General features: G+C 34.6%; 1 protein-coding gene across 4 annotated transcripts; it reads left to right on the forward strand.

Annotated features, from left to right (window-relative positions):
• The first annotated feature begins 397 nt into the window (after positions 1 to 397).
• LOC122622897 (polyamine-transporting ATPase 13A3) lies at positions 398 to 13,561 on the forward strand. 4 transcript variants are annotated; one of them, XM_043801554.1, is made up of 9 exons: positions 401 to 543; positions 4,359 to 5,709; positions 7,885 to 8,173; positions 8,229 to 8,338; positions 8,395 to 8,756; positions 8,813 to 9,316; positions 9,380 to 9,580; positions 10,793 to 12,671; positions 12,738 to 13,561. In XM_043801554.1, the coding sequence occupies exons 2-9, from the start codon at positions 5,265 to 5,267 to the stop codon at positions 13,328 to 13,330; spliced, it is 4,383 nt and encodes a 1,460-aa protein (XP_043657489.1). In that variant the 5' UTR covers positions 401 to 543; positions 4,359 to 5,264; the 3' UTR covers positions 13,331 to 13,561. The 4 variants fall into 4 exon arrangements, with proteins under 4 accessions (XP_043657492.1, XP_043657489.1, XP_043657491.1 ...); XM_043801557.1 differs by lacking the exons at positions 10,793 to 12,671; positions 12,738 to 13,561 and adding an exon at positions 9,693 to 9,714 and having other exon boundaries at positions 398 to 543; positions 9,380 to 9,634; XM_043801556.1 differs by lacking the exons at positions 401 to 543; positions 4,359 to 5,709 and adding an exon at positions 7,132 to 7,334.
• The last annotated feature ends 1,557 nt before the right edge of the window (positions 13,562 to 15,118 follow it).

Here is a 15,118-nt window from a genome sequence, read left to right on the forward strand (position 1 = left end):
TTCTTATAACAATAAACAATAAGTATATATAATTAAACTACTGATTTGAGTATATATTTTGCTGATTAGTATTCCCTCTCTTATTAAATTCTCAAATTGTACAGAACAAACATTTTTAGTTGCATTAATTGAAAAATTTTCGAAAAGACAAAAAACTAAAAATAATGAAAGATATATTTTTTATTTACATGAAATGTTATAACAATGGTGAACATTTTATTTATTATTTTATTATTATTTTATTTTATTTATTTTTTTATTTATTTGTACCTTAATAATTTAGACCTCCAATGTGGGCAATAAAAGTTACCATAGTCCCAAAATGTTCGCTCCGTTATTGACGCTAGCTTGACACACATAAAAAACCGTCAGTGTATATAAGCTGTTTGAATATTTTTTTGCCAAATGTGGATGATATTAGGTGCATTTGAAAATTGCTTTAGAACCCATCGATAAAAGGATAGGTAGTTTTATGGTGAAAACAACATAAGAATTCTAATTTTAGTGAACACATCAATCTTGCTGCAATTTCGTTTGATTAAAGTACGTACATGTGAAGTTGGTTTGAGTTTACGATGCCTTAGGAGACTTTTAGTATACATATATTCCAGACATTATTTTGGCTTTAAAATAATGTACATAAAAATAAAAATTCTAGAATTTAGATACAATGTACAAATATATAAATATATATATATATTGTCCCCACATATGTATGTATCTAATACATATATCGACTGATATATATGTTATGTCACGAAAGTTAAAAGTTTTAATAAATTTTTGATGAAATTTTCACTAAATAAGTAATTTAAATGAAATAATTATTTTCTCTAGCTAAGTGAAATAATGTATAGTACAATCGTTTTAGTTACCATCTAAAGATGGCTTTACATTCCATACATACATAGATGTTTATGTTTTTGTGCGAGAAATTTTCTACCAGAAATGCGTCTGTATGTTAGCAGAACGATGAGAGCACCGGTACTGTCAATGGTAATGAAGTATACTCTTATGTCCATGAAGTTGCGTCCTGTAACTACGGGTATTAACTCAACAAACCTCCTAGTGATTGATAATTGTAGCACTGTAGATGAAAAAACTTAAGTTCCAGAGCTTTTTGTACTATTTTAAAGGTGGGGTCATCGTGACCAGCGGATTCGATCTAGCCATTCCCGTATGTTTTTATGAACGTCGAGACCTACGTATATAAATGGAGTTTGGCCATACATACATATGTACATATTTTGCATATTGTACTGCTAACTGGATATTTTATTAGAATCTGTTTTTTGTTTATTGTAAATGTTAATATATGTGAAATATTACGTTTAATTGATTCAATTTCCTTGAAATAAGAGGATTCTTCATTTTGGTTTACGTATACCTTCCATTTTACGAATTTTAAGTGTTTAATACAATTAAATAGTTTTTGCTTTAAGCTGGAGCCATATAATGATGTTAGGATAGGAGGCAAAGAGGCGTGCAGGCCTGAAATACATTATACTTGCCAATACGTTATTATGTAATTATTTGTTATTACTTAGGAATTATTTAACGTTTTTCATTAGTTGAAGTATTTTAAAAAAAAGGAAATTTAAACGAGACAAAGATATGTTGAAGCTTCAAAAATGGTTCTCGAGTTGACAATGACTTTAATAAAAAGGGTTAAACCCGTTTCTCGTAGAGTAAATAGGCATACTAGAAAACTATGTAACAGAGACCTTACTATTCCCCTGTCAAGTGTACATCTATATTCTTGATATAGATACTCGGGAATACAAGACCAGTCAATCTGATCATGTCCCTCCGAGTGTCTATATAAACTTCGAGATCTCGGGATCTATAAAAGCGAAAAAGTTAGGCTTAAGTATACAGATTCTGGTGACACAAACGTGCAAGACTCTTTTAAAAAATATATAAAATAAACTAAATGTTTTACGTATGCTTACATGGATAAACCTAATAGTCTAGTTATCCTAATCAATAATATTTATACCCGTTACTCGTAGAGTAAAAGGGTATACTAGATTCGTTGAAAAGTATGTAACAGGCAGAAGGAAGCGTTTCCGACCATATAAAGTATATATATTCTTGATCAGGATCAATAGCCGAGTCGATCTGGCCATGTCCGTCTGTCCGTCCGTCTGTCTGTCCGTATGAACGTCGAGATCTCAGGAACTACAAAAGGTAGAAAGTTGAGATTAAGCATACTGACTCCTGAGACATAGACGCAGCGCAAGTTTGTCGATTCATGTTGCCACGCCCACTCTAACGCCCACAAACCGCGCAAAACTGCCACGCCCACACTTTTGAAAAAAGTTATCATATTTTTTCATTTTTGTATTAGTCTTATAAATTTCTAACGATTTGCCAAACAGCTTTTTGCCACGCCCACTCTAACGCCCACAAACCGCCCAAAGCTGCTACGCCCACACTTTTGAAAAATGTTTTGATATTTTTTCATTTTTGTATTAGTCTTCTAAATTTCTATCGATTTGCCAAAAAACTTTTTGCCACGCCCACTCTAGCGCCCATAAACCGCCAAAAACTGTCAGTGCTGAAGACTCCTTCGCACTTTCACTAGCTGAGTAACGGGTATCAGATAGTCGGGGAACTCGACTATAGCGTTCTCTCTTGTTTTTTTATAGGGTATGGGAAGTACATATGCATTTATGGCTACAAGAAACGGGAATAAGAAATAATATGAACAATGGGCTACCACTTTGTTGCAAAAGCCATTCTAAAACTTACTCAAATAAATTTTTCTTTGGAACTTTGTTCTTTTTGAAGTCTTTGATGCGGAGACTAACTACAATGTATTGAACTAAAAACTTAACTAACAGTTGTTAGTTTAACGTGTCTAACGTTAAAATCATGTACAACGGCAAGGGATATTAGGCAGGAGTACTATCAATTTTTGTACAATATATTTTGATACGACGTCAGCCTTGATCGAATTTGTCTGGTCTGCTAATAAGCATGAAACACTTGAGAGTGGTCCGATGTGATTTTGCAGATATATATTTCGAGAGATAACACTTACAAAAATTCATTTCATTTTAATCGATAGGTATATAGCCTCAGAATATCGTGTCAAAGTTTTAAAATCTATTTCTCGAAATTGTGGAAGAGATGCCTTCCGGAAGTGACTGGGGCTGAGCCGGTCTTTCCTTTATCGCAAATTTTAAACTCCATTTTCACTAAACCCGGTTTCTCAAAATTGTATAAGTGATAATAAAATAATAATCAGGCATAAATTAAAAACATTAAAACATTGTTCAAAAGTGGGAGCTTGGCGCATCTGTGGGCATTAGAGTGGACGCAACGAAGACTGAATAAAAGAATTTCAAAACCTTTTTCAAAAGCGTGGGTTTGGCAGTTTTGGCCGGCTTGTGGGCGTGTCAAAAAGTTGTTTGGCAAATCGATAGGAATTTACAGGACTACCAAATATCTAAACATTTTCCAAACGTGGCAGCTTTGGGCGGTTTGCGCTGCTTCTATGTCTCTGGTATCTGCATCCTTAATCTCAATCAAGTATATATATTCTTGATCAGGATCAATGTCTGGCCATGTCCGTATGAACGTCGAGATCTCAGGAACTATAAAAGCTAGAAAGTTGAGATTCAGCATGCAAACTCCAGAGACATTGAAGCAGCGCAAGTTTGTCGATTCATGTTGCCATGCCCACTCTAACGTCTACAAATCGCCAATAGCTGTCACGCCCGCACTTTTGTAAAATTTCTATCAATCTGCAGAAAAACTTTTTGCCACGCCCACCGTATCGCCCAAAAACCGCCCAAAACTTTTGAAAAATATTTTGATAATTTTTTTACATTTTTGTTAGTCTTGTAAATTTTCCTCGATTTGCCAAAAATCTTTTTACCACGCCCTCTCTATCGCCCACAAACCGCCAAAAGCTGTCAGTGATGAAATTTCCTTTCACTAGCTGAGTAAAGGATATCAGATAGTCGGGGAACTCGACTATAGCGTTCTCTCTTGTTTTCTTACTGTTGCCATGACAGCTTTATGATTTAGTCGTTTTATTTTGTTCACACTAGAACCGAAATACAGGGTCGTATAACAATTTCTACTTTTTAAAAGGGTCCAATCTCTGTGATTGCCCAGTTAACTTCCGAAAAAAACTCATGGAAACTTTCTCTTAAGCATTCACTTTGGACCAAATACACAGACCATACACATACACATATATTTCAAGTGTAGACCTGGTAAATCGTATACAGATATCAGATGTAATAAATTATTAGTTAATTGCGACAAATAAGCAATTGTACGATTAAAGAGCCCTATGTATGTATATAAGATGAATTAAATTTACAATTTTCACTTCGTTTCAGAAATCTATTATCACAACGGCCTATTAAAAAAAATAAACAAATACATGCATTGGCATGTGTACTTATTAATATGCCATTGAACGGTGTTATTAATAAAGTGATTGATATCACAAAATTCAATTATATAACCAATTGTATCGAATATAAAAAAAAATGCATGATTCTTAATTACCAAATAAGCACGTAATAATTTATACGAACACAGACTTTGACATTGCAAAGCAATTCGCACCTGTCACACTAAGAATTTAATCCGGGGGATTGTATCGTAATGAATTCATATCAAGGTGTTATAAAGAAGAAACTGGAAAAAAGTAAGATACTATACAGAAATGTGCTTAATGCGTGCTTAGGTGTATGTGTATTCACATTTCCACTCAACAAGTTAAATGGCGTCCTGCCCAGCGGGACCAGATTAAGCTTGAAGATTTTACAGAAGGAGTACATCAAGCAATTCTTTTTTGAAAAGCGTGTGGGAAGCGGAGGAGCTTTTTTCAAGTCTATTACGCTTTTTGGATGATTAAGAAACAACTGGAGAAGAAGCATCGCAACAGAAAAACGGACCATAAATCTTTTTGGTCAAACGCGAATGCAATTTTTATTAAAGCAACGGCGTCGAAGAATATCACACTTTAAATTATTAGATAATAATCATGTGCCATTTAGCTTTGATATCAAGCCTCGTCCACCATTTTTGAGCAAGCTTAGCAGATCGAACTGCGCTACAATGATATTAAAAATTTGTTTTGCTCGTTCCCTATGTTGTTTAAGAAAAAAATGTTGCAAAGATCAGAGGTGTAGCTGACATTATAACTTCCAATATTGCATAAGTATTACAACCAAGAAGAATAACAGTATATTCAAGCTGTCGCAGAATTAAAAAGTGTAATTTTAAATTGTTCAGAAATGTTTACAAGTCAGAGCAAGGCTTGTGAGATTACTAATTCTCAAAGTGAGGCCGTGCAGCTACAATCATTACCAAATCACATTGAAGAGCTAAAATTTAAGAATTCAGATGTTGATACGGATGAGGATCTTCACTTCCCTGGAATTGCAGCTAAAAATAAAATCTTGAAGCTGAGCTGGTGGCATTCTCCTGTTGAAATGCATTATGTAGCGACATCATTAGTGCAGCCTAAAAAAAGTGATAAAGGACCCAGCAATAAAACAAAAAAAGTTGTGAACAATAATACTTTAGTCAATGGTTGTAGTAAAACTCCAGCGAGATCTGTTGCGTTACTCAAATATATTCGTCCAGACCAGGAAGAGGACAGTGGCGAAAACGAATCAAGCGTTCTTGAGCCAAGCGTTGATGAATTCCATCCTAAAGACTCAGAACGACTAGTTGATGGTAAGTATTCAGTCATATTTTTAGCTCGCTACCGTTGAGTTTTTTTTTTCATTACTCTCTACTCGCAAGAACAGCCCACAAATGCATACATCCTCGTTTTCTCTCTGAGTAGCCGTCTCTGTTTCCTTTCGTTTCGGTTTTTCTGTAGATCGCTTTATGTCGTTAGACGCATTCCTACTACACAACGGTTTTGCAATAATTTATTTTCTTGTTGGTGCATAGTATTTGATTTATGTAGATCTTGAAATTTTAATAATAAATTTTTCATACTAATTTCTTGGTTCAATAATGAAGTTTATTTTTAATAAATTATTAATAAGCTTAACTTACGAAACTCACAAAGCCAAGTGACACGAAGGAACCATGAAATTTTACACACACGTATACATGCGCAAAAGACTTTTTTAATCAAAGTGTCCAGGTGAGAAGAGCAAAAAAGGACGAGAAAAAATGGTTTGAAAACCTTGTCGGATGAGCGAGCCTTAAAAATTGTATATGAACTATTCAACCAGATGTTCTCAGATGTTTCAGTGAAAAACACTTATTTTTCGACGAAATAAAAACCGGTCAAAACCATTTAGAGGTGCTCCGCACAAATAGGTGATTTGTTTCAGGCTGTTTCAAATATTGTTTGAATTTAATTTTCGAAACTACAGTTGCTTACTTTTATTTATTTATGCGCCAACATTTTTAACATGTATCAGTCATGAAAGTCTTAAAAAAAAAATTTATTAACCAAACTATTTAAAGAAAATGAAAACCAAAAGTTTAATGAATTAAAAATTAAGTATTTGCTAATCAAATACATGCGTGAGTTTATCCGGCCATTCAGCCAATATCGAAACTTTTCGATGTTGTAGAGCACCTAGGAAGTGCTTTAGCCGAATTTTTTTTTGTCTGAATTGAAAGTAACCCTGGTTACGTAACAATTTGCGATTTTTTAATTCGTTAAAATGGGTTTTATTTTAATTTAATCACCATCAGACAACATTATATAAATGCTATACTGAAAGGGTATATAAGTTCGGGTATATTCCTGAATGCTTAGCAAAAAGTTAGGTTTATGTAGGTTTTTCGGCTGGTAACAAATAAATAATTAACTTTAAATAAATAACTTATTATAAATTGTATTATAAATTTCCAGATAAGATTATTGAATACATTTTAAATTTCCTACATCAAGAAAGAATATTTAAGACGAAACATTTTAAATAGGTGTCGTATATTTATATACTTGTACACATGTGCAACGTATGCATATAAAACAACGAATCTGTTTGACAGAGTTGCTGTATTAATATGTGCATACATACATGTATTGATCAGCACATGCCAGCTGCACAAAAATTTGTATGAATTATGTACGTGCATATATGTGTATGTTTGAATTCATTAATTGATGAAGATTGTTTCTTATTGTCATCGTTATGGCCATATTGAATGTGTGTACAAGTGGCTCAAAATTCATGTTTTCACTTAGTACAGCAAAGCTACAGAAATAATTGAGTGTAACGCACAATATTCCTACAACAAACGTTTTTTGTTGGCAACAGTGACGCAATTACGGACTATAAAGAGGCCCATAATCATATAAACGAATAAAAAACGTGTACGAGAGGAAAAGTGTGAGTGCTTAAGTGAGCAAACAATATCAAGTTCGCGCTTTGGATTCTTATCACTTCTCTTTTATCTATTGATGTTGCCTTTTCGATTAGGCGTTTAACAACCTGTTCGTAGCTACAACTTTTTCATTAAAATTGTCTTGATTTTTTTTTGTTAAAAACTAACAGTTTACCGATGTTAGTTTCAAGACATAGTTTGGTTAGATAAATTTTAAAGCTATATACTTTGATGAATATCGAAATCAAATAATATTTTTTTTTGTTTTAAATATAAGGTGTAATTGGTCATTCTACTGTGAAATGCAAAACTTTTAATATAATTTTACAAAGTAAAACAGCGAGAATTTGTTGTATATTTAAATACATATTTCTTCGTGTAAACCAAAGTAAGCGTACATACATATATAGGTAGAAGAAAAAATTTGGAAGCAAATTATGACAGACATAGATTCAAAAGGTATGCACATAGAAATCGAATTAATTTTATATACCACGACAACGTTTTATTACATTTATTTTTATTAGTATTTAAAGCTTGGTCACTTATTTATAGATTCAAACCCATGTACTGGGCTATTAAATCCAGATCAGCAGGATCAAATGAAAGTATGCGGTTATCGTCGCTCCATATTGCGAACTGGTTTTTGCTGGGCATGTATCTTCTTAACTTGTGGTCTTTTGCGCCTCGTGTTACATTGGTGGCGTCATTTATATTTATATGCCACCTGCTCTCAATGTTCATTGGAGGAGGCAGAACAGGTTTTGGTAACAGAGGATTATCAAGGAAAGCACAAAATGTACCACGTAAAGCAAATTCAAGTCCTAAACTCAAGCAACCTTAAGTAAGTACATACCAATTTGCACAATAAAAAAAAACTAAAAGATTACGTTCGTCAGAACACTATTGGAAAAGGAACAGCAGACCACAGAAAGCACACATATGGGATGCGATCATGTAGAAAACGTCTTGCAACTGTCTGTTCATTTTAGCTCGGCGCAATTCAAAAGTACGTTCCATACATTCATATTAAGCTGCACCAATTTAAAACATAATTTATTTTAGGATGTTCATCACTACGAATTTTTCGTTGCAAGCAATTAGTCTATGCATGGAATAATAATATAAATAGTTTTCAAAGGATAAATGGTCTCGACCTAAATATTCCGTGTTCATATTATCACCAACAGCGTGGATTAACTTTGAATGAACAGATATCAAGACGAATTGTTTTCGGAGACAATGAGATAACTATACCATTGCGAGATTTGAAGACATTGCTGTTCTTAGAAGTACTTAACCCTTTTTACGTTTTTCAATTATTTTCTGTAATTCTATGGTTTACATATGATTATTACTACTATGCTTGCGTAATACTCTTGATGTCAATTTTTGGTATAACTGTTTCTGTTTTGCAAACAAAAAAGGCAAGTATATAAGCTTTAAGTAATTCAAAAAATTTAATTTCCCTATATATTTTTAGAATCAGGATGTGCTCCAAAAAACAGTATATAACACTGGTAATGCTTGGGTTGTTGATTATAAAGGAATGTCCAAGGAGCTTCCAACGAGAGCGGTAGTACCTGGGGATATCATTGAAATACCATCATCAGGCTGTACGCTGCATTGCGATGCCATCTTATTATCTGGAAACTGCATTCTAGATGAGTCTATGCTTACTGGAGAAAGTGTACCAGTGACAAAAACTCCTTTACCGTCGAAACGTGACATGATTTTTGATAAAACAGAGCATGCCAGACATACACTTTTTTGTGGCACAAAGGTTATTCAGACTCGTTATATTGGCTCCAAAAAAGTATTGGCATTTGTAATAAACACAGGAAACATAACGGCAAAAGGAGAACTTATACGTTCTATTCTTTATCCCCCCCCTGTTGACTACAAGTTTGAAGAGGATTCGTACAAATTTATCCAGTTTCTAGCAATAATTGCATGTGTGGGATTTATCTATACGCTTGTAACTAAAGTAAGTTGGATATTTTATAACGTTTATAAAGACAACAAATATTTTATATATATGTACGTACAGATCTTGCGTGGAACGGATCCTGTTAAAATAGCAGTTGAATCACTGGACCTTATCACAATTGTAGTCCCACCAGCACTTCCAGCAGCTATGACAGTCGGCCGATTTTATGCACAAAAACGGCTAAAGACTAGTGAAATATTTTGCATTTCTCCTAGGTCTATAAATGTGGCAGGAAGCATAAATTGTTGTTGCTTTGACAAGGTTTGTACTTTTAATAAATATTATTCTGTATGGGTAATCGGACATTTTCGTAAGGTATAATCAACGGTTTGATTATTTTATGTTATATTTTAATTTGTTATTTAAACTATAGGGTTGAAAAGTATAAAACAGGCAGAAGGAAGCGTTTCCGACCATATTCAGTATATATGTATATTCTTGATTAGGATCAATAGCCGAGTCGATCTGACCAACGTCAAGATCTCAGGAACTATAAAAGCTAAAAGTTAAGATTCAGCATTCAGACTCCAAACACGTAGACGCAGCGCAAGTTTGTTGAGCAATGTTGCCACCCTCACTTTTCGCACTTCCACTAGCTGAATAACGGGTATCCCCAAACCGTCCAAAACTGCCACGCTCTCACTTTTAAAAACACTTTTTATATTTTTTCTCATATTTGTTAGTCTTGTAAATTTCTCTCGATATTCCAAAAATCTTTTTGCCACGCCCACTGTAATGCCCACAAATCGCAAAAAAACGGACAGTGTTGAAATTTCGCACTTTCACGAGCTGAGTAACGGGTATCAGATAGTTTGGGAACTCGACTATAGCGTTCTTACTCGTAGAGTAAAATGGTGTATTGGATTCGTTGAAAAGTATGTAACAGGCAGAAGGAAGCGTTTCCGACCATATAAAGTATATATATTCTTGATCAGGATCAATAGCCGAGTCGATCTGGCCATGTCCGTCCGTCTGTCCGTATGAACGTACAAGCTAGAAAGTTGAGATTCAACGAATATTCGTTATTCAATTTCGAAGAATACGAATCAAACTCTGAAACAAAAATAATAAAAATCGTAACATTTTTTAGAAGCGCGGACGTGGCAGGGCTTAGTGGGCGTTACAGTAGAAATAATAAAATGAAAAAAATATAATATATAAAATGTATTGATTTATTTATTTTAATGTCTTGATAGTTTATAACGTTTTGTTAATAAAAACTTGTTTGCCATGTCTACTCTAACGCCTACCAAATTCAAAATTAAATAAAAAATGTTTTGATTTTATTATATTTCTTGCCAATTATAATAATAATAATAATAATAATAAATTCTTTGGTGAAAAAACTAAAATAATATAATAATTTTTATTATTTTACTGAATTGGATAATCACTATATCACTATATTAAAATTAACGTTATTAATAGACGACCATATAGACATATATACATTTAATTATTATTTTATTCCAGACTGGAACTCTTACTGAAGATGGACTTGATATGTGGGGTGTTGTGCCCAAATCATCAACTAATCAATTTCAAATTCCTTTAAAAAATGTGGTCCGATTGCCATTCGATCACTTCCTTTTCGGTATGGTAACGTGTCATTCTATAACAATAGTAAACGGCAAAATGATGGGCGACCCGTTGGATCTAAAAATGTTTCAGTCTACAGGTTGGAAACTAGAAGATTCAAATAACATACCAGACACTGAAAAATATGGTATTCTTTATCCAACAATTTTAAGACAGCCTAGAGTTTGCCTTTCCGGAATGGCTGAACCAGATTCGTTATCTAAGAGTGAAATTAAGCGACAATCCTCTGTAGACGATTTACTGGCCACTGTTGGAATCTCGCCAGCTCAAAAGAATTTTGATCATGGTATCGTTCGAGAATTTCCATTTACTTCAGCTCTTCAGCGGATGTCTGTTGTTACTCGTTGTCTTAGTGACCAAGTATTCAATGTTTATTGCAAAGGTTCTCCTGAGATGTTAGAAAAACTATGTACACCACAAAGTTTACCAGATAATTATTCGCAACAACTATCGGAGTTCGCAAAAAAAGGATACCGAATCATTGCCATTGCATTTAAAGCTCTTGCCCACAAGATGAACTATACAAAAGTACAGCGGTTATCTCGCGAAGAGGTTGAAAGCAACTTGGAATTTTTAGGTTTTGTGATCCTTGAAAATCGCCTTAAACCAGATACTACTAAAGTTATAAATGCGCTTACCTCAGCCAAAATTCGAACTATAATGATAACTGGCGATAATATTTTAACTGCAATAAGCGTTGCTCGCGATTGTGGCATAGTGAGTGCCTCGCAAGCAGTTATAACAGTGCATGCAGATCCGCTTGACGACAGTGCTATCTTTCAAACTAATACCACTGCGCCCGGTGCAGAATGTAATGTCGATAATGGTTCACATAAACAATACAAGTTGCAATACACTTTAGATTTGGGTAGCAAGACATCTCGGGCATATCTATTCAAATCAAGTTTAAATAGTAACATTTTTGGCCGAGAAACACCTGAGTTCAGGGCCAACATCGCAAAAACTATTTTTCGTATGGGGTCGACGAATTCATTAGTTAACGAATCGAGCTCTAGTTATGCAGAAAGCGTTTTGCCGACAAGTGATAGTTTGGCCAGTGTAAAAACTACAGACACTTGGACCCACAATGAGGCAGCAGAAGTTGATGCTGAACTTGGAATAAAACACTTACAAAACGAAAGCTGGCGCCAACAATACATATTTGCAATGGATGGTAAAACCTGGCAAATTGTAAAAGATCACTTTCCGGAGGAAATGGAGATTCTATTAACACGGGGTTCTATTTACGCCCGAATGTCACCCGATCAAAAACAGGCACTGGTTATAGAACTTCAAAATTTGGACTATTGCGTTGCCATGTGCGGTGACGGCGCCAATGACTGTGGTGCGCTGAAGGTGGCTCATGCTGGTATTTCCCTAAGCGAGACTGAAGCATCTATCGCGTCGCCCTTTACTTCACGAAATCCCACAATTTCGGCGGTTTTAAAAGTCATTAAGGAAGGACGCGCTGCATTGGTCACATCGTTTGGTATTTTCAAGTATATGGCGGCCTATTCGTTAGTTCAGTTTATATCTGTTATGATTTTGTATTCTATCGACTCCAATCTGACGGACAAGCAGTATCTTTATGTCGATCTTGGAATAATATCGATATTTGCCTTCTTTTTTGGTAAAACGGAATCGTTTGATGGAAACCTGGTGGCACAAGTGCCGCTCAGTTCATTAATATCATCCACGCCATTAGCATCACTTTTACTACATCTTACTGTTGTAACAGGATTCCAGGTGACTTGTAAGTATATATATAAATGCAAAGTTAGTAAACATAACGTAATCTTTTTTTTAATTTCGAATATAGGTTGGATTCACCTGCATCAACAGCAGTGGTTTAAACCTTTCGAGTCCGCGGATGAAGATCATTTAGGTTGCTATGAAAACTACACAATGTTCTGCATATCCAGTTTCCAGTATATAATACTAGCTTTTGTTTTCTCCAAGGGTGCACCGTACAGAAAACCACTGTGGTCGAATTGGCCACTTTGTTTAGCATTTATTGTAAATTTGTGCATTATAGTCTATTTGGTTGTGTACCCTAGCGTTTGGGTAACCACCTTTTTTCAACTTATTGTACCTCCTAACAGGTTTCGATACATTATGCTTGCTTACGGAGCAGCAGCATTTATTTGCCATATTTTTGTCGAGTCATTTTTGGTTGAATATCTGGTGTTCAAAAAATACCAAGTACAGCGAGAAAAGAACTGGGTCACGTCGAAGCAAAAATACATGCGTCTGGAGCATGATATATCGAATATAAAAAACTGGCCACCTATAGCTGAAATATATGAACCAAATAATTTTACCGACTGGGAAACAGAACAGCCCACTTATGTGAGTTTGCACGCTGAACAAAACCACGATACGCAGCTTGGCAAATTTCCGGGATTTTCTTAATGTAAATGTAGCCAGTAATTACGCAAATAATTGTCTGCGGGCCCTTTGTAAATTTTACTATAAACTAAGGCATACTATGAGAAATTTGCATTATAAATATAGTACGGAATATAGGCAAAATTATTTAGTTCCTATTTAGTTTTGTTAGTAATCTGTGTATTTTTAGTCATAGCTAATTGTACTTACATCAAAGAGAACTGTGTATAAACTAAGACAATTTTTGTCATATTATGTTAAAAACGGTGTCATGTATTCTTGATTATAATTAAGTGTTTAATGTTTATATACAGCTACAATTTTTATTTAAGATGAATAATAAGCATTCGAGGAACTTTAACTCATTGGCTTTTTAAGCATTTGCTTCTCGGTATCAAATGTGTTCGAGTTAACATTAATAAAATAAAAACGATTAATAACAATGATTTTGCATAAAGGAGAAACGTATTTGTCTTAGGAGGGTGCTTCGATTGGCAAACGTAATTTGTTCGTTCATAGGTTTGGCATAGAGCTCTAGTTATGGAAAATGTTGCGTTTTGGGTTTTTTTTATTGGGGATATCTTATGTGTGCGAAGCCATATTCACTGACGTCGGCGCACTTTATAAATACTTTTTCATGGGATCCAAATGATGTAAAATTTTTGCCAAATATGAAACATAGATATATTGTTTTTAATCGGTTTAGACGTTGATAATCTTTGAAAATTTGTCTTCTCCTTTTATTGTTTGCAATAAAGAAGTAGTAGTGGAACTTCAAATTGACAGTGTAAACAACAATCCTGCGATTTTTTTAAAAACCATAGAATAACACTACGCTGAAGTAGCTTTCTGTGTTTTAAGCAGAACTCAGTTGATTTACCCTTTGCTAACTAGTACAAAAAGTTAAGGCAGTTTTTTCGAGGTATACAACTTTAAGTTGGCATTTCTTTTTAAGTTGGCGACCGATTTAAAAGCTGTCAAGTGCACAGTTTGGTTCATCGTAAATAGACGCAAGCCTGAACAACGCTTGCAAAACAGTGCAATTTTATTTAATATTGGTTCCGTGCGGAAAAGGTATTGCGCACTACGCCCATTTTATCGTCGACAAAATCGTCCTCTAGAGCAGTGAGTTCGATTAACCATAGTCCGTTTTCGCACCACCTTTTCTTTTTTTTGATAACTCGCATCCTTAGAGATGCCGTACGGTTCAAAAGAAGCTATTGCTGCTGTAGAGCGTAGTATTGGAGAAGACCCGAATGAGTCCATCCGTCATCGGGCACAGGAATTGGATCTGTGTCCATCTACTTTATAAAAGATTTTGCAGAAGGTTTGTGTGCTTACAAAATGAGATTGGCGGTGTTTCCTATTTTTAAAAGCGAATTTTGTTTAGGTATAAAAAGCACTTCCGGTTGAATGACTCCGTCAGCAAACAAAATTGACGAATTTGGAGTAAAGCCATGTCAAAAAATGTGTACATCCAGAAAAACTGATTGTTCCTTTTTGGGCTGGTAAAATCATTGGTCCGTACTTCTTCAAAAACGACGATGGCCAGAATTTTACAGTCTTTTATTCTTGAATGTAACAACCATGATGTCCAGAAGCTGTGGTTCCAAAAAGACGGCGCAACGTGTCACACAGCTCGTACAACAATCGATTTATTGAAAGACAAGTTTGGTGACCGCCTTATTGGTCAAATTTGTAAATTGACCTGTCATATCTTGTGACTACTTCGACTACTTTTTGTGTGGCTATGTAAAGCCATTGGTCCATGCGCATAAGCCACAAACGCTTTACCATTTGGAAGATAACATT

The sequence above is a fragment of the Drosophila teissieri genome, chromosome 4 (assembly GCF_016746235.2).
Source record: "Drosophila teissieri strain GT53w chromosome 4, Prin_Dtei_1.1, whole genome shotgun sequence".
Classification (NCBI taxonomy): Eukaryota; Metazoa; Arthropoda; class Insecta; order Diptera; family Drosophilidae; genus Drosophila; species Drosophila teissieri.

Coding starts and splice junctions, on each gene's coding strand:
- LOC122622897 (XM_043801554.1), top strand. CDS start 5,265: ATGTTTACAAGTCAGAGCAAGGCTTGTGAGATTACTAATTCTCAAAGT. Junction 8,757..8,812: donor CTGTTTTGCAAACAAAAAAG/GCAAGTATATAA, acceptor ATATATTTTTAG/AATCAGGATGTGCTCCAAAA. Junction 9,581..10,792: donor ATTGTTGTTGCTTTGACAAG/GTTTGTACTTTT, acceptor ATTTTATTCCAG/ACTGGAACTCTTACTGAAGA.